Below are 25,472 nucleotides of genomic sequence, written 5' to 3'. Positions count from 1 at the left end.
AGACTCTGGTAAGTGCTCTCAAAATACACACACCAACCTGCGGACACACACGCACACAGACACACACACACATGCTCAAATGCGCACACACACGCACAAACAGAAACAAACACTCACACGCACTCAAACACACACACACACACACACACACACATACGCTCAAACACACACGCGCACACACACGCACACACAGAAACAAACATTCACACTCACACACACACGCACACACACACACAAACTCAAACACACAAATACACAAACAAACACACATGCTTAAAAATACACACACACACAGACACACACGCTCAAACACACACACACACACACACACACACACTCAAACACACAACCACACAGACAAACAGACACATGCTTAAAAATACACAAACAAACAAACACACACACACACACACACACACACACACACACACACACACACACACACACACACAAAGAAAGCCTTCATCTATCTCCAAAGGCGAAGGCAGAGACCGGATTGATTTGTTGTCCGAGGAACCTTCCGCCCGCTGTCACTACGTAATGACGTGTAATCTGGAGGAAATTACGGGGCCTAACAGGCCAAAACCCCCGGTTGGAAGTCACAGGCGCTGCTGGAAATTTGATTTCCACATCATGCTGACGTGGCATTTTGTCAACATGGGCAGAACGCTGGGAGAAACGGCAGGGATCGTTTTATGACAGTAATGATTTGTTGCGTGCAATCCTTGCGGAGCCTGGAGGGGGACTGTATACACAGGTGGCCGCGTATCCATCCAATTGTCTGCAGGTCGTTTGTTGCCTAATGGCGTGGCTGTTTGGTCTTCGCCGTCTGGAACAGCACCCAGTGTTTGGTTATTCACCTGCACACTGCAGCACCTGTGTACGAGCACCGTATAAATGTCATGGTTTCCCCCTGGGAGAGGAGGGAGAAAAGGGAGAGAAGGGAGAGAGAAAGGGTCAGGGGTGCTTAACACGCGGCCCCCAGCTCACATATGTCAACCGTCTCTGGAGGGACATTTTCTAAGAATATTCCAGAAATGTCACTCTTGCTCTCCAGCTGCCCTTGACTTGAAAACAAAAGCTGGAAGGGGGAGGGGGAGGGAGAGGGAGAGGGAGAGGGAGGGGGAGAGGCCAGCGCTGAGAGGAAGAGGAAACAGACAAACCTCATCCATCTGAAGGGCTCTGATAAGTGTAGCTTACCTCAGTGTCTTACCTGGACATTTGAAGGCATGCCTTGTAAAAAGTAAGGGGGACTAATACTCTGTAATATACTGTGTTTAAGAGGCAATTGAGACTTCATAGCTCACATCATGAAGGAAACATGAATACTTTGTGAATTCTTGATTTATTGGTAATTGTGTGATTATTTGATTGCAATTTGGAAGTTAATTGGTTTGATGCTACCTATGCTATGGCAGAACTCCTGGTGGGAGGCGGCACAAAGACCGGGCCTCAAACCAGGAGCTGGAAGGGGCGGACTCACGCCCTGTTCCCTGTTGTGCTGGACGGTCCGGCGTGTTTCCTCCCTAAAGAACCCGGTAGTAGTAGGGCTCAGGCTAAATACTAATCATACAGTCAGTGATCTGGAGTGGCAGAGCCTTAGTAGTTGCAAAGTCTTCTTGGTATAAACAACAAGTACACACACGCACACACACACACACACGCACACACACACACACACACACACACACACACACACATACACATGTACACACACACACACACACTCATAAGCTGCTGCTTATGCACGACAGTGGCGGGGGCGCCCACTAGTGAGTAATCACTCCGTCTCACGCTGTGATGAATGGAGGAACCCCCCCCCCCCCTCACATACACCCCACTCTGCCCCATAGAGATCCCCTCAGGGTATCAGGCTGCTTTGATCAGTTATTACATAACAGATGATTTCACGCCTTGATTCGGTATGGAAAATACAGCGTGGAGGGTGGCAACAATGTTCCACTACTGCATCACTACCACGATAACTACTACGACTCCTAACTAAAGTGATGAGGATGATGATCAACGCTACCATCTTCATCTGCTGTCAAACCTCATGAGTGGATCCGTTTTATCCGTGGTTTGTGAGGACATGTCATGTGAGGACTGCTTGGTCCGGCAGTTCTTCCAGAGGCTCTGCACTGCTCCTGGACCTTTCACTGGCTCCCCCCCCCCCCCCTCAGACGAGTTCTCTTTGTTTGTGTGCTCCTCTGCCCCCAAAATAAACTCCATTAGAGCCGTCCTCTGCCCCCCCCCCCCGCCCACAGCGCTAGTACCACTCTGCTGCTATTGTCAGCCCTCCGTTGGACCGGGGAGGAGCGCTGCCCGGGGGACACGCCGCCATGGAATGGCGTGCTGAATCGTTGAGCCGGTCTCGGTGGACCGCAGTCAGCCCTCTTATCTGTGGACCGCACACAGACACACACGTACGCACGCGGGCGACAGCGGCGCTCGCACACGCTGTGTCAACGCCGATGCTGACACACAGCGACGCGCGGAGACACTTGGTTGACGGGCCGTCACGTCGCTCGCAGCCTGAGAGGGCTTTTTTCCCCCCATCTCTTTATATATATACTCTCCCTTTTCTGTTCTCCTCTCGCCTGGCTCGCTCCCTTCATCTGTCTGCCTCTCTCACCGTCTCGGCTTGTCTTTTCCCTCTTGAACTCTCCTTTCTCTCTCCCCTGTCTTTCTCCCCTCCCTCCCCCCTCCTTCCCTCTCTCTCCCTCCAACTCACGCTCCCCCTATGTATGTGTCTCAGGTAAAAATAAACTGTAAAGCTTCAGGGAGAGCAGCGTCAAAGCATGTGTGTCTAACGGTCTCCCAAAGCTCCCTTCCCCGTGGGACGGTACATCACTATGGGATAGCGGCGCCCTGCGTTTAGGTAACAGCTCGCATGAGAGATGCATGTTTAATGACTAATGGAGACGTTACATGGACGCCATCGATACGGCTCCCTCCCTGCGAGCCCAGATCCCCAGCGGACGTAGCCTCCTTGTGTATTCACACGGCTTCCCGTCGCGAGTGACGGGAAACACCCGCACGAGCCATCTGCCGCCGACATCGTCTCAGTAAACCGGTTGCGTCAACCGCAACCGTGTCACTGCCTTTCAAGGTGTGTTACCATGGAGATGGGTATCGGCAGACGACGAGCGGCCCGCCTTCTGTCGTGCGTCTGCGTTGATCCCCGGCGTGTTGCATGGTCGAGCTCAGCGGTCTGTCCAGATGTGCGAGGTGTCTGCCGGCGGGCTCATCAAAGGCACATTACCTGCAAGCTTTCATTAAGAGCGCGCCGCCGGTGCCTGCTGCCGGGTTCCCACCTTTTCAAGCGGGCCCTGTGTTCAGGGGACGCTCCGTATGTGCAGAAACCATCCGACACAGCCTCCTGTTCTGAGGTGGAAACCGCCCTTCATTTTCTTTTGCTATACATTTTTGTTCATTTGAAACAAAACAACACGTGTTTTTTGTGTTTCGTGGGTACACAGGAAATCAAAGTGCAGGATTGGCAACTTTTTTATCAAACATTTTTAGATGGACTTATTGACCCACAAAGAAAAGCTTGAAAACGGAGACTTCAGATAAATACAACAGAAACTATACGAGGAAACGACACAAGGCACAGCAGAAGACGAGGCGGCTTAGAGCCTATATTGGCTTTGGGATCGACCATCAAATATATTGGCCTGCGTTCTCATTCCCCTCCGGTTTAACCGGGGTAATGTGTGGTGAGAGCGGAGAGGCAGGGAGTCAGGAGACAACAGTCCTTGGGAGGAACTGTTTGCCTTGCTCTTGTGTGTGAAATGGGCTCTAATTAGAAACCACAGGGCAAACAGTGGGGCCGTACGGAGACCAGGACGCCCGCCTCCATGTGGACTCTCCAACACCCGGAGAGCAGCTCCCGGAGAACCTAATGAGCTTGCACACTGCGCAGCGTGCGTTCTCCACCTCCTCGTACTGTCTGTACAGCACTCACACTCCATGTCTCCTGGAGTCGGCAGTAAGGGGTTCTGAAGGGTTTGTTTGCGTTGCTGCTCCTGGTTGAACGTAGTGTCTGTGCTCCACGCCGTTCGGTGATGTTGAAGCTACGATGAACAAAATGGTGGTTTTGGGGTATGATTGGGATAACGGGATACTTTGAGAGCTGAATCATTTCACAACTCGACGGTGCATGCTGTGCACGGGCGCCAGACACTGCTCCTCTATTTAACTACAACACCCATGAAAATATGCTTTGGGGTGACAACGGCAACACATCAACATGTTCTGCTGTCTGTGATCAGCGGGTACTATTTGCCGTTTGATGGTCAATCAAATCCATAGAAGTATGTGTTCCCCTCATGTTCCCTTCACATGGGTTTGGTCAACTCAGTTATATGACTAATAGCAATCATTAAGTTGTACCGTAAATAGCATCTTGACAATCTAGTATTTAATACCTATAACTCTGTTTACAATGATTAGCTTTCCTCTATAGTTTGGTGCTCGTTCTTAAGGATAAATGCCTTGAAGGCTTGGGCATCTCGCTCTTGCACTTAATGTGACAATTGACAGAAGTGAGACTTCAGATAAAACAAGGTATTGAAAAAATAACAATTAATGGCAGCGATTGATGCAGGTCAGACCCAAACGAAAGTGCTTTCTGTTTGAGTGTGAATTAAGAAAAAGGCAGCATTCTTGGCTCTCTTTTTTAGAGCTATTTGCCTTCGGCAAATCTCTGCAGAGAAAGGCATTTGTGTAGCATGGAAGCATGATTTACTGATATACTTGTCCACTCATTTCCCCATGCAGTGTTAGCTTGACAGCCTGGTGTAAAAGCAACGCTCCATACACACATCATCCAATGGTGCCGTGCTCGAACTTCCAGCATTGATCCAAACCTTTGTCATGCCATTCAGCACCATCCACTGCCATCCATTATGTCAAACCCAGAGCCAGGCCTAGAATCGAATCAAATCTAATCTTCCTATGTGTGTTGTCCTTTTCTGCCCGCCGCTGCACTCCGCGGCTCGTCTGGTGTGTTGGACGCTTAGAAGCTTTGCAATGCTTTACAACCACGGATAACTTCTTTTAAGATTGGACATTAAGGTAAAAGTGTAAAAAGGGATTTATAGATGTCGTTTTTATGGCAACTTTGGAGATGATCACATCAGACAGCCATAACGTTGAAGACCAGCACAAAGATATGTCAGACCTTCCTGGAGTCACTCGCCATTTTGTTAAAAACTATACTTACTGTAAATCAATGCATGGGCAGCCAGCACTTGGCTTACACTCATAGCTGCACCTCATGTTAAATGCCCAGCATTGGGAAAAGCAGGATAGAGTGAAGGAGGGAGGGAGAGAGGGAGAGATGGAGAGAGACTCTTCATTTGACATTGCAAACGGCGTCAGTGGCGCGCCTCTTGGCTGTTGATTGAATGTAATTAGGTTTTCTCGTCTCCGACGAAGGGCTGTTTTTAATCTCTCACTGGCACACTTGGCGGGAAAAATGATGTGCATGGAGGAACCCGTGTGTGTTCAGTCATGGATTTATGTGTGTGTGGTTGTTTGTTTATTTGCGTATCTGTTTCTACATGTCTCAGTGTGTGTGTGTGTGTCTGTGCGTGTGTGTCTGTGTGTGTTTTGAGAGTACATCAATGAAAATCCAATTTACGCCTAGTTACAACACCAGCGCAAATAAATTCTAAATTTAAGCGCTACTGACATCAAACGCGTGCGCATCCATGGCACGATGTGCCAGGATTGTTATTATCTGTACTATTCCTGCTCGCTTTTATGCCTGGCACTGATAAAATGGCAGCTCATCCCCAAGTGCACACACACACACACACACATTCCCCTACCCTGCCGCCGGTGCCTCTTTCTGGGGCAGAGGATAGGACCTTACCCCCCTTCGGTCCCTTCCTGGATAAATAATGCAGGGTCTGTCACTGCTAACAACACACTGAGTGGAGTTGTGGGCTCGGACCTAATCATGTAAATCTGGCATGGCTCTAACAACGTGACCCTGTCTGCATCTCCCTCCTCTGCCCCCAGGAGAATGAGTATCAAGATGTGCTCCAGGAGAAGGCCCACCTGAGTCTCCAGTTGTTCCACAGCAGCAAAAAGTGTTCCGAGTATGACAAGGTAAGAAGGAGTGTTTCGTTGTTTTTTGGAATTTGCCCAATTTGACCAAAGGTTTATGTTTATGCCTCGTAGGTTTATGTCAGGGGAAAAGGTCTGCGATGTGAAAGGGTTATTTCATTCTAATTTGTATTTCATTATAACGAACACTATCTCAATTGCTTGATCGAGTTATGCGTCTTCAATTTAATTGAATTTAATTCAACTTTATTTGTATAGCCCTTATCACAGGTACAGTCTCAAAGGGCGTAACGGCCATATGTTTATGAAAACCCCCTGACCCTATCCCCGCAGAGGGCAAGAAAAAACTCCCTTGATTAGCAAGGAAGAAATCTTGGGGTGGGGGATCCCTCCTTCCGGAGATGGTCAAGAGTGCAATGGGTGCCATTATTGACATACATACATACATACATACATACATGCAAACCATTGGAAATCTGTGTCTTCCCCCTGCTGTGCAGATCCAGGCCCTCCATCCGTCTCTGGGTCTAGGAGCGGCCTGTTAGCTCGCCTCTTAGCACCGAGGCTACAGGGCCTCTGGGCGGAGAGGCCAGGGAGTTAAGGGTAGATCCCGTACAGAGCTCCAGCTCCCTGCCGGCCCCCTTCTGAGGCTGTTGATTGGCAGCTCATCACTGCGCACAGGGTTGGGGGTTGAGGGGGGAAGGGGTTGAGGATGGGCGGGAAACGCTAGTTATTGATGTGTTATCAGGAGCGGAAGCAGCTTTTCCCAGAGCAGCTCGACCCCAGCCCTTATCACAGATTTTAGAGCCGCACTCTCTTCGGGACTGCGGCATAAACGCACACACATGCACAAACAGACACACACTCACACACAAGGCGGACACATACACAATCTCCCCCTTCCCCCAACTTATCATCCTGGTTCCTAAATGACCCCATCATCTCAATAGGCTGTTGAGATGGTTTGGTGTGTGTGCGTGCGCGCGTGTGTGTGTGTGTGTGCGTGCATGTGTGTGTTTCTTCATCTAGGTCAGCTCATCAGCCAGCCCCTGCCCTGTGTGTTCTTTTACATTGCTCTTTTTATATAACTATATTTACGCTCTGACCTCGGCGTACCCCTAATGGCTCGCCCTAGCTGTCCAAAGCTATAAAGAGTGGTGTTGGTGTTGTGTGCTTGATGTCGTCCCGGTCCTTCAGAGAGCAGATAGGTGACCTGCCAGATAAGCCAGGACCATCGGGGTCATAATGATTCTCTGGCTACAGAGGGTGATGGGTCAGCCAATGGTCCAGAAGTGTTTGCCAAAAAGAGGATCTCCTCACTTCACTTCAAACCTCGGAACGTGTGAGTGTAGGGTCCACCATCAAGGGTTAATCACGCACGCAGGAACCAGAGTTGTGTTTGTCTACACCAGACCTTTCTTTTGTATTGTTTAGTACCGTATTACCCAAGTATTGCAAACGTGTCACAATTAAACAGAACATATTCCGTTTTTCTTTTCTTGTTGAGAGAACTGAGAGAAGCCTGAGTAGCGAGCGCTCGTGGGTTACCTTGAAATGCTTTACGCCAATGAAGCCTATTCAATTTGTATGCTCGGTAACTGCTACAAATATATTTAATAATAAACGCACGCACAACATAAATATTCCATAATAAAAACAAAACGTAGTAAAAGTTCTCATTAAGATCTCATAAAAAATACAGATTGTACCTCGTTGATAATTCATATACAAAACAGTGACATTTCTCTCCGAGCCCATAAGTAGGTTTCAGTGTCAGAATACCGTACCCTGTAGGGTTAGGGTGGGGCCTGACGGCCTCGCTAAGCCTCCAGGAGCTGTGTGTGGTTGCGTGTGACCCCGCCGCTCTCTAGCAGGCCTGCTCCTACCAGTGTGTGTGTGTGTGTGTGTGTGTGTTTGTGTATGTGTGTGTGCGTGCGTGTGCGTGTGCGCCCCAGGTGAACGCTGAGTATGCCCAGCTCAGAGAGACGCTCGGGACGGTGACGTGGGAGCGAGATTCAGCCGTGCAGGAGAAGAACCAGCTCCAAGGCAAACTGGAGAACCTAGAGCAGGTGCTCAAGGTGAGGAACCGGGGCTCCGGACGCACGCTCCCTCCCCCCCCCTCCTCCGTCGTCCGTCCTCCCGTGCTCAGGGGGAGGCCCCCACCTGTTGGACCTGCTGCCAGCCCCCGGGGGGCTGAAGAACCGGGGTTTAGGTAGGGCAGGGAGGATGACTGGATAAGGATGGCAGGTGTGCAAGACAAACAGGTGTAAAGACGGGGAAAACGAGGGACCACCTTGCCCAAGAGGGGAAGACAGAGGACAGCATCTGCTGGGTACGGCGACAGCCGTAACACAGGAGGCCAGGCCGGTGCGTAACGCAGACCGGTCACCCACTAGGCAGGGTGTTGTGGTTCGGGGTCTAGCGGTGAATCGCAGATACTGAGAGTGTACTGTGTTGTTTATATTTTTAATCAGGGATTATTTTGTTGTTGGGGTTCACAGTTCATTGCTTTATTGATGATGGCATCACTACACCACATGCCTTTTCAACTGTAATGTAGCCTTTTCAAATTTCATTCTGGTTATTTACTAGGTAGAAAAGGTGTGTCTAGGTGTACCTAGGTGTATTTTCATAGTTTATCCACTAAATTACAGAAGCAATTTAGGGACTTGATAACATTGCTATTGTTACCGTCATTCAGTCACCTGTATTGTATGGCTGGATCTTTCTGCTGCTGTTGTTGTGATTCAGTCAACACCACCACACTAGTGATTGGCAAAACCTCTCCACGTAATTAAACCCCTCTGCATTGACCACGGCAGCACACGCACACTATCTCAGCATCGACAAGCCTGTAAACGCCGCGCTCAATCCACCCCTGTGAGGCGGCAAACTTCAGATCGAATCGCCAATCGCTGTTTTTATTTCACACAAACATCTCTCCTTCTCATCTCGAAGCTCGGTCTGGTGCAACACTTCTCTCCCATTGCTCTGAAAGATCACAGGACTCTTTCTGCAGCAGCAGGTTCACATCTCTAATCGTATTCAAGGGCTTCTGCACCTCGTGTCCGTCTGCACAACCGCGTCTGCCCATGCTCCGTCCCTCGATCGCCGGTCTGAAACGGAACACCGGAGATGGTTTTCATATGTCTCTGTATCACATGTTCATTGAGTTCTACTAACAGAAGTATTTTCCCCCCTCCACCCCTCGCTCCCCCCCTCAACATCCCCCCCACGCTCAACCTCGACCCTCTCCCCCCCACCCTCTCTCTGAGCAGCATATGCGCGAGGCTGCGGAGCGGAGGCAGCAGCTAGAGTTGGAGCATGAGCAGGCCCTGGCTGTCCTCAATGCAAAGCAGCAGGAGATTGACCTTCTGCAAAAGGTAAGGGGCTCGCACTAGTGTTCTGCCTCTGATGCAGAGTCGCTGAACTGACCGCACACCAACAGACACACTGACGACAGACACACACTGACGACACTGGCACACACAAACACAACGACACACACACACACACACACGCATGCGTAAATGCATGGAAACGAAAGCACACACACACCCAAACCGAGTTGAGCACGCCCTTCACACAAGCACTCCTTTATCTGTTGGTTCTGTCTGTTCTCTTTTTCTGAGGCTTGGTTAAAAAAAAGGTAGTCCAGCCTACGATTTCTAACGTGTCGCCACACACTGGGTTGGAGAAGCGTCCAAGCCATGGATGAGGGGAGGGAGCGGGGGTGTGAAGGAGATAAGAGTTGGTCCTCATCGTTGTAGCCTGGGTGGTTTACGCCTCGTGCCCACTGCATCCGTCCGTTGACCGATCCCCATTGACTTTGAATGGGGAGGGACGCGCAATGCATTGTGGATCCGTTGGAGCCTTCGGCGCCGTCAAAAAGTTGAAAAATGTTCAACTTTTTCGGCAGCGACGGATCCGTCATCCAATCAGATCGCATATGCAAATGGAGGCACTGTGACACTACTCGGGCTCTGACGACCCTGGAAAGCTCCCCCATCCGCCAGCCACGCCTTCCGACGTCCTTTGACTTACGGTGCAGTGGGCATGAGGCGTTAGAGTCCTTAGGAACAAAGAGCTCTTAGGCAGAGCTCTGCTTTGCTGCTTTGACAGACAGTTTATGTTATGTGTGGTCCTTAAAGGGATACTTCACCGTTGGAGATATGAAGGTTACATGAAGTAAATAATTCTATGTATTATAAATGTGCAAAAATATTGAAATCGGTTCATCCTAGCCTGAGAAAAAGCAGAAAGTGTCTCAAAAGTAAGAAATCCTCCAACTCCCACAGTGCATTGCGCTCGCTGCACCGCCCGCCTGTTTCTGTTTGAAGGGGGAAGGACCCATTATACTAGCGCGAGTGGTAGCACAAGCAAACTTTGTGTAAACATATCCCTGTGATGCGTTGACTAGTTTAGACTCCTGCTCTCGTTTTTTCAAACACATCATTTGTATATTACTGTACATCATAAAAACTTTTCCTAATTACAGTAGCTCAGTATATCAAGTATTTGTACTCAACCTTTTCTCCCCAGTTGAAATAAGTGTTTATCTTATACAGTAGGCCTACTTTAGTATAACAGCACTTGGGTTAGTAAATAAATCACAACAACCAACCTGAATTTGAAGTATTCATGAAAAAATATGAACTATTTACAAAAATAAAACATGTAGGGTGCGTTTGCTAGAGTCAAAATATTCACAGCTCATCTTGAGCATCTACTGTCTCCTGGTAGCCACGGTACTGCCCATCTTGTACTGGGTAATTAGCTCGGATGGCCTGGACAACACAGGAAGCCGATACTGTCTAAGAAAGAAAGAGAACAACATTAGCAAAGCAAGATAAATTATGCCTTGAGTAATATAGCATTACACAGACTTCAAGCAAACGTAACGTAGCCTATGCTCTGCCAATTAGATCGGCTACTTTCGTATAACTACATTGTCATGTTCCACAGGACTCAAAACTATTGTAGCCAATGTGTTAGCAAAAAAAACAAACACTTACTCTATGCTCAGACGTCTGTTTCTCCCGGCGGGCTTTGGCTGGCGTTTCCAGTTCACTTTCTGCGTTCGGAACTATGTATCCAATACCAAACTGTTCAGATAAGGCTCAAAGCCTTAGTGAGAGGTTACACACGGCCCCGTCCTCGCCAGATTCAGACATTTTTTCTAGAAGAAACTGGCATCGCTGAAATTCGCTGCAGCACAGCGACTCTGTGTTAGGCGAACAGGCTTGTGCAGCAGCCTCCGCCTCTATTAGTGTCAGTTCTTCCTGGCTGTATTCTGGCTCGTACCAATAGCCCTGAATGTCGGAATCCAACAATAGATTTTCAAAATCCACTTTGGCTGTTTAACATTCCAAATTTGTTCTCTAGCTAAGCGGTGAAGAAACATGGCGGACATTGTGTTTACATCTCGTACGCGAGCTCTGCCCCCCCCCCCCCCCCCGCCTCATTCGTTATTGGTTGGCTCACAATTTGCGGAACCAGTGGTTGGTAGTCCTCGGCCCTTCTAGCCATGGACATGCTTCTAGCAGGCAAGCAAAGTTTTACTGAGATGACGTCAAACGCGTCATTTGACGTCATCTCGGGAGAAAATTAGATCAGGAAAGCTGGGCCAAGGGAAGACTGGGTTAGACTGAGGGAGAAAAAACTTTTTTTTATAAATTACAATAGCGATTTTAGAATGATAGAACGCCGGTTCTGAATCTGTGAAGTATACCTTTAATAGAACAAGAATAGTTTCTTATATTCGTTCAAATCTGGAGTCAGTGTTTTTTTTCTCGCTTTTATTTTTGTATTCAGGAAAGCTTCCAAGCGCTCCCTTGTCAGGGCAAAATACCCAACTGATGAACTATCAATGTAACCTGCCAATATGTTTTGACATTGATCTAACTCTTTTTGTTCAAAAGGCACTTACCAGTGTCTTACTTCCTACAGTAATTTTTTTAAACATCAGCGATGAACATCACAGCAGGGATGAACATGTAACACTAGTTTCCTTGTAGAATACGTCAGTGAGGAGGGGAAGTAGGCTGAACGAGTTGGAAGTTTCCTAACCAAAAGGTTATCAGGCTGTGTTGTGCTCTCTCTCCGTGTCTCTCAGGCTCAGGTTGAGGCTAAAAAGGAACATGAAGGCGCGGTCCATCTGTTAGAGGTGAGTTTCAGACCTGTGCTGGTGGTAAGGGAGCGGGGCCATTTAGGGCTAAGGAATGCCTGTGTTAGAGGGCCCGGGGCCAGTTTGAGGGCCACCTTGACCCCATTGGCAAAAGGCCCCTAACAGGCAGGGTCAAATAGCATCTACACTTGTGGAGTTAAATGTAAAAAACAAAAAACACAATTAGGATTTTAAATAAGGTAGAGTTGTGATGAACTAACTGATTTAGGTTAATAATAACTTGATGAACAATCAGATTTAAGTTAATAATAAGGTAATGAACGTTCAGATTTAAGTTAATAATATGGTGATATAATTGACCAGCAATGCTTTTATTTATTTGCATGTTAGTGTACACGTTTAAGTTAATGCGAGCTAAGGTGAATATTCTGCATGAGCAATGCTGCAGACCAAGATGTCCTCTTTGAAATTAAATTAGATTTCAAGATGTGTGTGTCTGATGCTTGTGCTAAATATTTATCTTTCCTAAATCTCTTTTTACTGTATGGATTTGTGTTTATGCATATACAGAACCACTTGGACAGCATGCAGGTATTTTACAATTGTTTTCATTAATTTACTTTTACACACTCAGGACTCTGTTGGAACAAAAGTATCCTCTTGTTTCCTTTGTCATCAAGTTTGATGCTGAAACATGAAACAGTGACAGTCTCTTCTAATTCCTATCTTGTTTTGATGTTAACGTTTATTGGCTGTGTTTCTCTACATCAAAGGTGGATGTCCCTTCAAAGTCTGAGAAACTAACATATCTTTTGTTTTTATTACTTTGGTTTACATTGTTGTCATTTGGACTTACCGTGCTCTGCTTACCAGCAACAACAAATTATGTTCCCTCTCTACTTTTGATCTAAACAACCACATATTCGGAATCCGTATGGAATTCTATCTTTTTTTAAATCGTAATGTTCAAAAGTTGAAAACACTATCCTTGCTTTTAGAAGGGAATAAGTAATTATATAAGGAGTAGGGTGCTGAAAATGTATGCATGGATTTAGCCAAGCTCATTTACACAAACTAAGGACCTTTTGGCACAACACATATTACAAATTAAACTCCTAAACAACAATGTGTTAACTTTCAATGAATGAACATCAAATGACTTCAATGAAAGCAGCAAATTAATTCAATCAATAAGTAGTTAGGGAAACTCTTGATCCTGAATCGTCATTGATTTCAGGCCTCTTCCAACTTGTGACCAAAAACTGTTTTGGTTTTTTGTGTTCCTGCATGTGTGTTCTCTGGCATGTTGTCTTCTGTCACACAGCCTGTATGACGCCAACACGCTTATCAACGTTTGCGTTGGGTTTTTACCAGCTTCCTGGAGGAATGAGGCACCCAAAGCATGCCCACGTTCAGCCAACTGTGGCTTCTCTGCATGAAATGTCCTCCTTTAACACGCAGTGCTGTGATATCATGGGTGCCATGATATCAAGGCTGTCTGCCTGGTTGTCTGTGGTTGAATGTGTTTTAAATATACTGATATATACTGTTTGGAAACTAACCAAGGTGTTAAACTAAGCTGTTTACCCAAAGTCCTCATTTCCCTTGTAACGTCGGTGGCTAAGCAGGATTTCCGGCGATTTACCATTCAACAGTTTTAATTGATACTTGCATATTTTGCACATTTCGAAGAGTTGAAGAAGTGGTCATCTTTAATGGACAATGCTAAAAAGTGTTATTTTAAAGAAAGGCAAAAAATCGAAATAGTTTTCTTTAATAATACATATATTTTTGCCTCAATAAAATAAATCATAAATACAGCTGAGAAGTAGCGACTTCATAACTCAGAGTCGTAGGCCTATGATGAAACAAACACGGCACATTGCGTCAAAAGTAATCTGCATGTTGCCGCTAGTCTCAAATCTAATTACACACTTTAATTGTGTATACATAACGCCAAGTACAAATACATGAACATAGTCGTTTGTGAGTCCTATTTGCACTTTATTTATAAATTATTTTTTCATGACTGCTCTCATATCCTTGGTCTGTCTCTTCTTCTTCTTCTGCCTCCCTCTCTCCTCCTTTCCTCTCTCCCTCTCCCCTTCCCACCTCTCTCTCTCCCTTCCTCTCGCTCTCTCTCCCTCTCTTTCCTCCCTCCTTCCCCCATCCCTCCCTCCCTCCCTCCCTCCCTCTCTCCCTCCCCCATCCCTCCCTCCCTCCCTCCCCCATCCCTCCCTCCCTCCCTCCCTCCCCCATCCCTCCTTCCCTCTCTCCCTCCCCCCTCCATCCCTCCCTCTCTCCTCCCTCCCTCCCTCCCTCTCTCCTCCCTCCCTCCCTCCCTCTCTCCCTCTCTCTCTCTCCCCCCTCCATCCCTCCCTCTCTCCTCCCTCCCTCCCTTCCCCTGCCCGTCATCAGGCCAAAGTGCGCGAGCTGGAGGAGAAATGTCGGAATCAGAGTGAGCAGTTCAACCTGCTTTCCAAGGAGCTGGAGAAGTTCCGGCTGCAGGCGGGGACCTTCGACATCCTCAGCACGGAGCCGCTGACCCTGTGCGAGTCCCCAGGATCACCCAGCAAATCCCTGTCCCAGCTGCTCAATGGGTTGGCCTGCCCGCTGGGGAAGGGTGAGGAGGATATATGAAGGATGGATGGATGGATGGATGGATGGATGGATGGATGGATGGATTGATGGATGCCTTTTGCTACATAGGATAACAGGGACATTGATGATAGCATTCAGCATAAGTAGAGGCATTTCCAACCTTAACCTACTGCTTATCTACTGGTTAACCTACTGGTTCAAGGCCGTAATGGCAGTAGGGATAAATAGCTTTCAATTAATGTTTTTTGTCATCTAAGGTTCGAGACTTATCTCCTCACATGGTCATACATGGATGGGACGCTACAGAAAAAGTAAAGGAAAACCTGAAAAGACAAAATATTCATATTTGTAAAAATATGTATGTGAAAAAGATCCAACCTCAAATATAAACCATTGCCAGCCTAGTGGCGTGAAAACCAGTGACGACTGTGCCTTCTGCTCAGTCAAATAGTGGCATTGTAAATGCTTTGTTCTCTCGATGGAAATCGTTCTTCCCCTTGACTTGGTCACAGTTAATAAATGGCGGTTATTTCTTTTTGCAACACCATTCAATTTACCTTTGTACTAAATTGAGTTGTTTGCACAGCATTCCCAGTAATGGCTGTTCTGTGCGTGCCCAGGGAGCAGTAGGCTAACGAGCGACCACTCCCACCACGATAGTCCCCTTAACGGTAAACAACCAACCACTGAACGAAAGAGCTGAGCCTGGCGCCAGTCAGGTTTCAACAGTTCACCAGCACGGAACATGAGTGTGGAAACTCCAGAAATGCAATTTTCTGACGCACACCAACGTAAACACACAGCGGTTAATGATACGATCAATCATATTGAGAAATTTGCCATTAGCCACTAAACGCTGGTTCTGTATTAGTTTTTTTTGACTCCACTTACTGAATACACAAATGCACGCCCTAATGAGGCTCTTTACGTTGGAGCTGAGCCCAACAGTTTAACTTCAATGGGGAGTTGTGATGCTGTGAGGGAGATGCTATTGGCACTCTTCACTCTCAATCCCTCCACTCCCGTTGAACCCGCTGACCTCTCTGAATGTTCAGCGGCAGAACCAACTCTCTGAATGGTCAGCAGCAGAACCAACTCTCTGAATGGTCAGCAGCAGAACCAACTCTCTGAATGGTCAGCAGCAGAACTAACACACTCATCCCCATCCACCTCCATACGTCCCCACTTTGACCATTGTATTTAGTGTCTACGTACGGTTCTATGTGTATATTCGTACAATCTAGATGCTAGCAAACATTTAGACATTCACGTCAACATCGTCCTTCATCTTCCTTTCTTCTCGTTACCCAGGCAACGAGGCTCCGATGAGCAGGTCTCTGATCTCAGAGTTCATCAGGCCACTCCAGATGAGTGGGGACAAGCCTGACCTGCTTTCGCTCAAGCCCACCTTCCTCACCCGCGGCCGGGACAGCGGGCCCCGACAGACCCTTCTCTCTGAGGTCTGTGTCTCCCCTGGACCAGCTTCCCACGTCACAGCTCCTATTGTCAGCGAGCTCCCATCAAAAGGCCTTTGATGACTGGTGGTCTCACTGTTAGATCCTCCACACTTCATAGACAACAGCCTTATAATGATCTGATTGTTAAGTTAAATTGATGAATATGTGAACAGCCTGAGGAGGAACAAAGCAGCCTGAATGGGCCTGGGGATTTGGTACACATTCCTACCTTGTCAAACTCTTTTTGTCCCCTTCTCTTTACTGTTCCTTTTACATTTTTCAATTCTGGAGAATGTTGCCTTTTGCTTTGAAAATCTCACTAAAAGGAGACATGAAATGCTTGTGGTTAAAGTGTGAAATTCTCCTGCATTTACTGTAAAATACAATATATTTTTCTCTGTTCAGTTTTTTGGACAGAGAGCAGAAGCTGTGCTCTCCTGCGAGACGCATTTAATACATGTAATATTTGTTTGGTTCTACATGGGGGAGGGGGGGGGGATTCAGGCGCTGAAAGCTGTCGTTTCTCCATCAGATGGAGAAAGAACTGAGCTCAGCAACAAGGGTGAGGCAAAGGTTCACCGGCAAGGTCCGTCTGTGCACCGCTCGCTACAGGTACGAACACTAAAAGAGGGCTTTTGCTCTTCCTTCAATCGATCGAAAACTGATTTCTTCCATTGATTTATGTTGGTAAATAAAATGTCATAAATATATTATTACATATATACATATATATATATATATATATATGTTACCAGAGCCCATAGATTGATTCAAAATGTCTTGGTTTACCCGGAAACAAAAGTATTTATTGCATAATCTTAGAAATATAACAAATACTCTAACACTTACTAAATCTGTAAACCGCTAATATTTAGTATGATTACTTCTTAAATGAGGAATGAAACTTCAATCTATAAATTTTTCTTTCAGCAGTGTTCAGATCCAGATCTGTATCACTGTCACAAGGCCAGGCTCATTAGTCTGGGATTTCAGGTTAATTCCAATTCAATCCAGACCGTCTTAAAGGGACAGTACGGCCCTTTAAATTAGACTCGAAAGACTTGCAAAGGTTCCTGAGTGTAGAAAGGGTGTCTGGCGTGTGGTGGATGTGTTTGCTCTCAGCATGCGATGGTCGAGCGGTCAGTGAGTTACCTGTCAGCTCTAAAATAATTGCCATCTCAGCCTTCATACTAATGAAGGTTCAGCCCCATCCACACTTGCAGCGTGTAGCAGTCCCATTCTTACAGAAAACACAATTCTTATTGATATTTCTGCTTCTCATATTGAGTGGCCTCCAGAGAGTTGTATTACTGTAAATCCTACATCAACATAAATATACAATATCATAGGCTTATCCAAATTTTGATTGCAGGACAACTGCCTCAGCAGTTTCAAACACAACAATATCTCCCCATAGTAATAATTAATTACTAAATAATGACCAAAAAAACATTCCTAGCTACACATAACTAACAATCCAAAGATCCTATGCTCCCAAAATGGCAGCGGACATTGCACTGTGACGTCGCGGTGTAACAGCCCTATACTGCTAACCAGCCTTGACATTGTGCTATCTGTTCCACTGTAGCTATAATCCTTACGACGGACCAAATGAGCACCCAGAAGCAGAGCTCCCCCTGGTGGCAGGGAAGTACCTCTATGTTTACGGGACAATGGATGAAGATGGCTTTTATGAAGGTAGGCTACTTTCACGCAAGTTTTCAATTAAATAAAGCTAATATTGTATTGTATTGTATTTGTATTTGTTTTACATAGATCTTCTAAAAATACTAGATTAAGAATAAAATCAATAAAAACATTCAAAAATTGCAACATGGATATTATTTAGAATAAAGGATTACCATTACAAGCAAGTTTGAAGAGAGGGGTTTTGAGGGAAGCCTTTAAAGAGGAGAGTGATGTGAAGTCCAGGATGGGTTTGGGGAGAGCAGTCCAGTCCCAGGCGGGCAAGGTTCAGTGTTTGGTGTTTGGGGAGTGTTACATGTTGCATTCGATGCCACACATCCCCATCCTCTCTCTTCCGCAGGAGAGCTGCTGGACGGCCAGCAGGGTCTGGTCCCTTCCAATTTCGTGGATTTTGTCCAAGACGAGGAGAAACCTGCCGTCCAAAACAGAGACGGTGCCAAGGAGTACGCATACCTCAACCACAGTAGCCTGGCCTCCAAGAGAGTCGGAGCAGGACTCGGCCTAGGCCTGGGCCTGGGGAAGGCTACGACCGGGGGCACGGGCCATAGTTCAGGCCTCAGTTCAGGCCTCAGCTCCGGCCTCAGCTCAGGCCTGAGCATGGGTCTGGGAAGTCTGTTGTCGGACTGTAAGATGGACGGCATGAGCAACAGCAGACTGGCCATGGACCTCCTGGGCACATGCAGCAATGGGACGGGAACCCTGGACGTCAGCACTGATGAGGTTGGCGAAGACGTTGTGCCTTACCCCCGCCGCATCAACCTCATCAAACAGCTGGCCAAGAGTGTGATCGTGGGCTGGGAGCCGCCGGTGGTGCCGCCCGGCTGGGGCTCCATCAGTGGCTACAATGTGCTGGTGGACGACGAGGTGCGCATGAGCGTCCCCTACGGGGGCAGGACCAAGTCCCTGATCGAGAGGCTCAACCTGGCCACCAGCACCTACCGCGTGTCGGTGCAGTGCATCACTGAGCGCGGCCTGTCGGACCGCCTGCGCTGCAGCCTGCTGGTGGGCAAGGAGGTGGTTGTGGCGCCCTACTACCTGCGCGTGGACAACATCACGCAGGTCTCCGCCGAGCTTTCCTGGATGCCCAGCAACAGCAACTACAGCCACACCATCTTCCTGAACGGCAGCGAGTACGACATGGTGAAGGCCGGGGGACACCGCTACCAGTTCTTCAACTTGAAGCCCATGACGGTGTACAAGGTGAAGGTGGTGGCCAGGGAGCATCAGGTGCCTTGGCAGCTTCCCCTGGAGCACAGGGAGAAGAGGGAGATCTCCGTGGAGTTCTGCACTCAGCATGCAGGTCAGCCTCCTGAGCTTCTAAAGGAGTAACCTTACCCTAGCTTCCATATCGAATGCAAGAAACAGCTCCATCTGAGGGGAGGCACTGATCATCACGATGGCTCCTGTGTTAAATTTGATTTTCGGCTGATTGAGACATGTTTCACGGTGTCAGGTGGCGTCACCTGGTCCATCTTTGAGTTAATGACATTATGTTTTGAGGCGCCGTCTGGTTTAAGAGCTTGGTTACCCTTTAGATAGCCTTACATAATTTCTGGCCACCTTGGTGTCTGAGGATGACTTTATTCCATTGAGTATGTAATGTGTTGACTGTTGACATGACCACTGATTACACAGGCATGCAGGCATGGTTTTTCTTAGTGAGACTGTTTCCTTAACCAGTGTTGTGGTGCATTAAATAGTGATTAAGGGTGTTACCAAGATGGGATAGCTAGAATCTAACAGAAAAAGAAAACAAACATCTGGTAATTGAACACCCGGCTCTCATCAGGCTCTCAGCAGAAAGCTTTGAGTCTATTACCTTTACTGCCAACCTGACAAACATCTGAGCTCTGCTTTCTGTTTCGTTCACTCTGCACTCGGTGATTGGCCTCAAGGATTTGTGTGCAGAGAAATAGTTTCAGACAGTGTGAAAGAACAAGGCAGCATATGATCAGTGATTTGTGACAGGAAGCAATCGGGTGTTTTAGAGAAGGTAGCCCTCATATGCTATGTATTATGTACATTATGTAAATAGCATGTGTGGATGTCTGGAATCTTCTCTCTCTCTCTACCTCTTGCTCTCTCTCTTTCTCTCTTTCCCTCTTATCTCTATTTCTCCCCCTCTCCCTATCTCTCTCTTTCTCCCCCCATCTCTCTCTCTCTCTCTCTCCAATCGTTTTACTAATACCTCACCCTCTTCTGTCTTTCCTTTTTTCACCAGCTTCCTTTACAAAGAACTTATATTTGAATGCCAGTGAAATGACGACAGGCTTCATCACTGCATAAACAGTTAATTTGATATATATATAATATATATATATCATAATATATATATCATATAATATATATATATATAAACAGTGTTAATATGTTGGTTCTTCTTTAGTTGGTATTTTAGTGTGGGGGTGGTGGGGGGTACAGGCACTGGGCCATATACTCGCTTGCCGAGCTCAAATGGAAATTAAAATGTCTGTGGCTCTCCAAATGACGAGTGGCGTGGGGGGGGGGGGGGGTTGAGACAGGTTCTCAGGGGTGGGGGGGGGATTATTGACTACATCCAGTCACCTCATCATCACCGTGGAGATCCTTCAGCAACAACAACACTGTTGATGCTGATGGAGGGGGAGGAATGGGAGCCGGGGAGGACCTACCTCACAGCCGCTGGGTCCTTGTCAGTCCTGCAGTCAACAGGAGCTAGATACAGGGGCCGCTTTTCTTCTTTTGGCAACACTAATTGGCCATTAATTAACATTAGTTAATGCAGTAATACAATTATTAAATAGCATTAGCGTAGAGGTCAGGGTAAGGAGTACTCAGTTTTGGTATGGGTTGGTGATTAAGGTTACCACCATTACCTCAGTTAACATGAACACCATTACCTTAGTGAACATGAACACCATTATCTTAGTGAACATGAACACCATTACCTTCGTTAACATGAACACCATTACCTTAGTGAACATGAACACCATTACCTTCGTTAACATGAACACCATTACCTTAGTGAACATGAACACCATTACCTTAGTGAACATGAACACCATTATCTTAGTTTACATGAACACCATTACCTTCGTTAACATGAACACCATAAGTAAAGATGAACACCATCTGTAAAATTGAACACCATTACCTTAGTAAACATTAACACCATAGTTAAAAAATAGCACCATTACATAGTAAATATGAACACCATTACATTAGTAAACATGAACCCCATTACCTTTGCTAACATGAACAACATTACTTTAGTAAACATGAACACCATTACCTTAGTAAACATGAACACCATTACTTTAGTAAACATGAACACCATTACCTTAGTAAACATGGACACCATAAGTTAAGTATAACTACACATTAGTTTACTGTTAATCATCGGTTAGCTAATGCTTATCAGTATATGCTACACGAGAACCTCCTAAGATGGCACAATTTGATTGGTTCGCTATCTCAGGATATTGGGAAATATCCCATGATTGAAAAACTCTCAAACTCTGGATATTGTTTTCATCACAAAATGACGTCTCGTCACGCTAATAAAAACAAATACACCGCTAATAAAAGCAAATAAATCCCGTGAAAAAGTGTTTTCTTGTATATTTTTAGAGTCTTCTCGTGAAGTACATACTAAAACAATTATTAACCTCAGGCTCTGTAAATAGTGGGGAATAGCCCTATTCCCCACTATTCACTTTGCCTTCGGCGAATAATTGTTAATTATTGCCATCACTTATATCAATTAATGGTCCATTATTGTACCCTTCTTGTAAATTGTAAAAAAAAAAATGGAGTGAGTGACTGCCGACCGTCATCTCCTGCCGTTTGAAGAGGACAATTACGTGACTCACTCTTTTGTGGCTCGCACCTCATCACACGCTATTCCTGTCCTCTGTCTCTGGCTGGGGGTCTTTGAAGTCATCCTGCCCCAGCTTCCGCCTCGACAGAGAACACACCGTGGCTCGCTACTGCTGCCGCTGCCTCCAATGCTGCTGCTGCAGTTGTTTAGTGAGCAAAGATTACCGAGGTGTATAAAGTGGAAGAGTGTTTGCTGTCTGCTGACAGCGTCAGGGTGTTGATGACAGCACTCTGTTAGTCAGCCCAGATAATTACTGAGCCTTGGAGCCCTCCTGCCAATCAGCAGCATCGACTAGGTGTTGTACCCACACACACGCACGCACGTACGCACGCACACACGCAGGCAAGCAGGTATGCACACACATGCACACACGGGGAAACAAACAAGCCCACAAGAACGCACGCACACACGCAAACACATGCACACAAGCAGGCACACCAACATGTGCACACGCACAAACGCTGTGTTCTTCAAACAAAGTGGCCTAATCTGTTCTTAGTAATGAATTATCTGTATTATTAGCCGAAGCAAATATAATTCAATTCCCCAACCTTGGAGAGTCCTGCTTGTCCAGATTTAGAACGAAAGCAGATGGGCTGGAGAAACGCGTAGAGCTTCACACTCTCCCAACGTGTCATTCTGTCTTCATTACGTATCATTTCAGCCCCCGTGCAGCAGGGGAATCAGACTAACAACCCCCTGCTCCTCCAGAAGTGTGCCCCTTTGCAGCGGCAGTGGGAGAGTGATTAGGTTGTGTTAGTGGGGGCGTTCCCCCTGGAGCAGCTGTGTTGTGCTGAGAGGCTCTGTCCAGCGGCAGTGGGCTGTGGGCTGGGGGGCCACAGGGGGCCGGTGGTTTGGCCCAGATGGGCTTCCATCGTCGGTGTGCGAGAAACAGCGCCAGATCGGGAACAGAATGAATTTGTGGGGTTTTTTTCCGGAACTCAGCAGGGTCTTGTGAGACCCACTCAGGAAGCAGAGATGTGGTTTATCTATGCAGGGCATCGCCGGTTGGGATGCATGTCAGGTTGGACGGGTTGATAGCAATGGCCATGCTTGGGTAGGAGTTCATACTGACATATATAGACCCCATCTATGTTATAAACTACAACAACATTTATGTGTTAACAGAGCTAACACATACAATAACTCCACGCTCTGAAACATTCATGACATATAGATTATTTAAAAATGTCTTATTTATATCATGGAACAAAATAACAGCTGAGACTTCCATTGTACTGAATTGACTGCTTCTTGCTTATCGCAGCCATCTCATTTAAATCCCCATTCATTAGCAATCACTTGATAAGGGTTTGTTTTTTAATCAGTTGATACAAACCATCTGCACAACACTGGTGTGAATCTCTTAAGGCCTTGAATTTGAAATGACACTCCATGCAGAAAGATTCTGTGCATGTGAGTGTGTTTGCTCTTCGTGTGTGTGTGTGTGTGTGTGTGTGTGTGTGTGTGTGTGTGTGGAGGTCAACGTGGTCAGAGACAGAAATCCGTCTTCTAGGATGCTTGGCACAGTGAGTGAAGGCTTGCTGGGAGCGTGATCCGGCACATTCGGATGTCAAATGGGCTTTTTCAAGCTTCAACACCGCCTACTGACACACACACACACACACGCACACACACACACACACAAACCAGCCATTTTCTGCGATTCATACACTTTTAGACGTACTGTCCGCGGTGTCACTGATTGATTCTGATGCCTTTGAAATATGGGACACTAAACATTTGCGATGCATGAAATGTAAATTCTGCTCATTGGAGGCAGTGGAAGCACACGCTACACATGTGGCCAGTGTACCGTTCATGCTGTATGTGTAAGGGATTCTGTAACGTACAGCTCCCTCAGTCCCATTTCAATGCCCACCCCCCCCCCCTGCCAGGTCAGGACAACACACTCGATGATCAGCCCTGAGAGGAGGGCCCAGGGCAGACTCACACCCCTTTAGATATGTTTCTATCCAACAATCCAGACACACACACATCAAATTGGGTCTAAGTAGTTTGTGTCTGTGTTTGTGTGTGTGTGTGTGTGTGTGTGTGTGTGTGTGTCTGTGTCTGTGTGTGTGTGCATGTGCGAGTGCGTGTGCGTGAGTGTGCGCGCATGTGTGTGCATGTGCACGTGCATGCGTGTGCGCCTGTGTGTGTGTGTGTCTCAGGGCCCCCGTTCCCCCCCCAGGAGGTGCAGGTCCAGTGCGGTCCGACGGCGGGGATCATGCAGGTCCGATGGAAGCCCCCGGACCTCTCCGCCACCGGGACCTCCAACGGGGCCAACGTCATCGGCTACGCCGTTTGCACAAAGGGACAAAAGGTGTCGACGTCAAAACAAGTTGTTACGTGTTATCCCAAAATGCATTTCTGTGAGAGCCAAGCCTCTTAATTCCATCCGGTCGGCTGTCGCCACCTGCTGGCGGCCGGTGGTATAACACGAGTATGTAGAACGCGCTACACCAGGCGATTATGTAAGAGGATTTGACACACATGGCGGGTCCATGTCCTGTCCTGTGATGCTGCATCACTCGATCTCAGCGTCCTGCATGGAGAGATGTGCATGCTAGGATATTAGTGTTACTATAACTGGGTGTTTTTATAGTAAACGGTTTCTTGGTTCCCATATCTACACAGTGCAATTTTACCCAATTCTAATAACACAAAACACAACACAATATTTAGTAGTATTGAAAAAGCTAAAGGGATAATTTGATCAATGAATAACGGGGTAGAGGCTTTTTGAATGCGACGCGCCGGTAAGCAGCTTTGTGTGTGTGTGTGTGTGTGTGTGTGTGTGTGTGTGTGTGTGTGTGTGTGTGCACCCTCAGATAGCAGAGGTCATGTTCCCCACGGCGGACTACGTGAGCGTGGAGGTGAACCGGATCCAGGGGCTGGAGGCCCGGGAGGTGATAGTCAGGACGCTGTCGGCCCAGGGCGAGTCCCAGGACTCTCCCGCCGCCCTCATCCCCCACACCCTCCTGGGCTCCCCCCGCCTCTCCCGCCGCAGCGCCGCAGCGCTCCACCCGCCCTACCCCTCCACCTACCCCCCCACGCACCCCCAGCCCCAGGTCCACCCCCACCACCACCACCTCCACCCGCCCCCGCCCCACTTCCCCCCCCCGACCAAGCCCCTGCTCGGCGCCCGGGACCCCGACACCAAAGACCGCCAGGCCGGGCTGCGGGCGGCGCGACCCTGGGAGCGGTCGCCCTCGCCGCTGCCCCCTTGCGTGCGGGGCGGGCCCCGCCTGGAGCCGCCCTACCTGGCGCCGCGCCGCTCGCCCTCCCCGCAGAGGATCCTGCCCCAGCCGCAGGGGGCCCCCATCCCCAACACCATTGCCAAGGCCATGGCCCGTGAGGCGGCCCAGAGGGTGTTCGCCGAGGGCAACCGGGTGAGGCTCCACTCAGCATGAGGTCTCTGTGTAATGTGTAGCATGTAGCCTGGCTACATCGCTACGCTAGGTCTCTGTGTAATGTAACATAGAAACTAGATACAGCGCTACGCTAGGTCTCTGTGTAATGTAACATAGAAACTAGATACAGCGCTACGTTAGGTGTCTGTGTAATGTCACATGTAACCTAGCTACACCTCTCCTGGCTACTGTGGAGATACGTCACTACGCTAAATATCTACTGG

General features: G+C 47.5%; 1 protein-coding gene across 1 annotated transcript in view; it reads left to right on the top strand.

The window, feature by feature from the left end:
• rimbp2b (RIMS binding protein 2b) overlaps positions 1 to 25,472 on the top strand; it is a gene marked incomplete at both ends in the record, with an annotated part of 65,973 nt that overhangs the window by 19,431 nt on the left and 21,070 nt on the right. Inside the window, 13 exons of the mRNA XM_079752825.1 lie at positions 1 to 8; positions 6,034 to 6,123; positions 8,037 to 8,159; positions 9,360 to 9,464; positions 12,197 to 12,247; positions 12,779 to 12,799; positions 14,627 to 14,831; positions 16,121 to 16,269; positions 16,799 to 16,878; positions 17,855 to 17,964; positions 18,314 to 19,273; positions 24,007 to 24,158; positions 24,667 to 25,227. The exon at positions 1 to 8 is cut by the window's left edge and continues 76 nt beyond it. Coding sequence (XP_079608951.1) covers positions 1 to 8; positions 6,034 to 6,123; positions 8,037 to 8,159; positions 9,360 to 9,464; positions 12,197 to 12,247; positions 12,779 to 12,799; positions 14,627 to 14,831; positions 16,121 to 16,269; positions 16,799 to 16,878; positions 17,855 to 17,964; positions 18,314 to 19,273; positions 24,007 to 24,158; positions 24,667 to 25,227 — 2,615 coding nt within the window. The remainder of the gene's footprint in view (positions 9 to 6,033; positions 6,124 to 8,036; positions 8,160 to 9,359; positions 9,465 to 12,196; positions 12,248 to 12,778; positions 12,800 to 14,626; positions 14,832 to 16,120; positions 16,270 to 16,798; positions 16,879 to 17,854; positions 17,965 to 18,313; positions 19,274 to 24,006; positions 24,159 to 24,666; positions 25,228 to 25,472) is intronic.

This window comes from Pollachius pollachius (genome assembly GCF_949987615.1).
Source record: "Pollachius pollachius genome assembly, chromosome: 1".
Lineage (NCBI taxonomy): Eukaryota > Metazoa > Chordata > Actinopteri > Gadiformes > Gadidae > Pollachius > Pollachius pollachius.
This window is presented reverse-complemented; position numbering and strand designations above follow the sequence as displayed.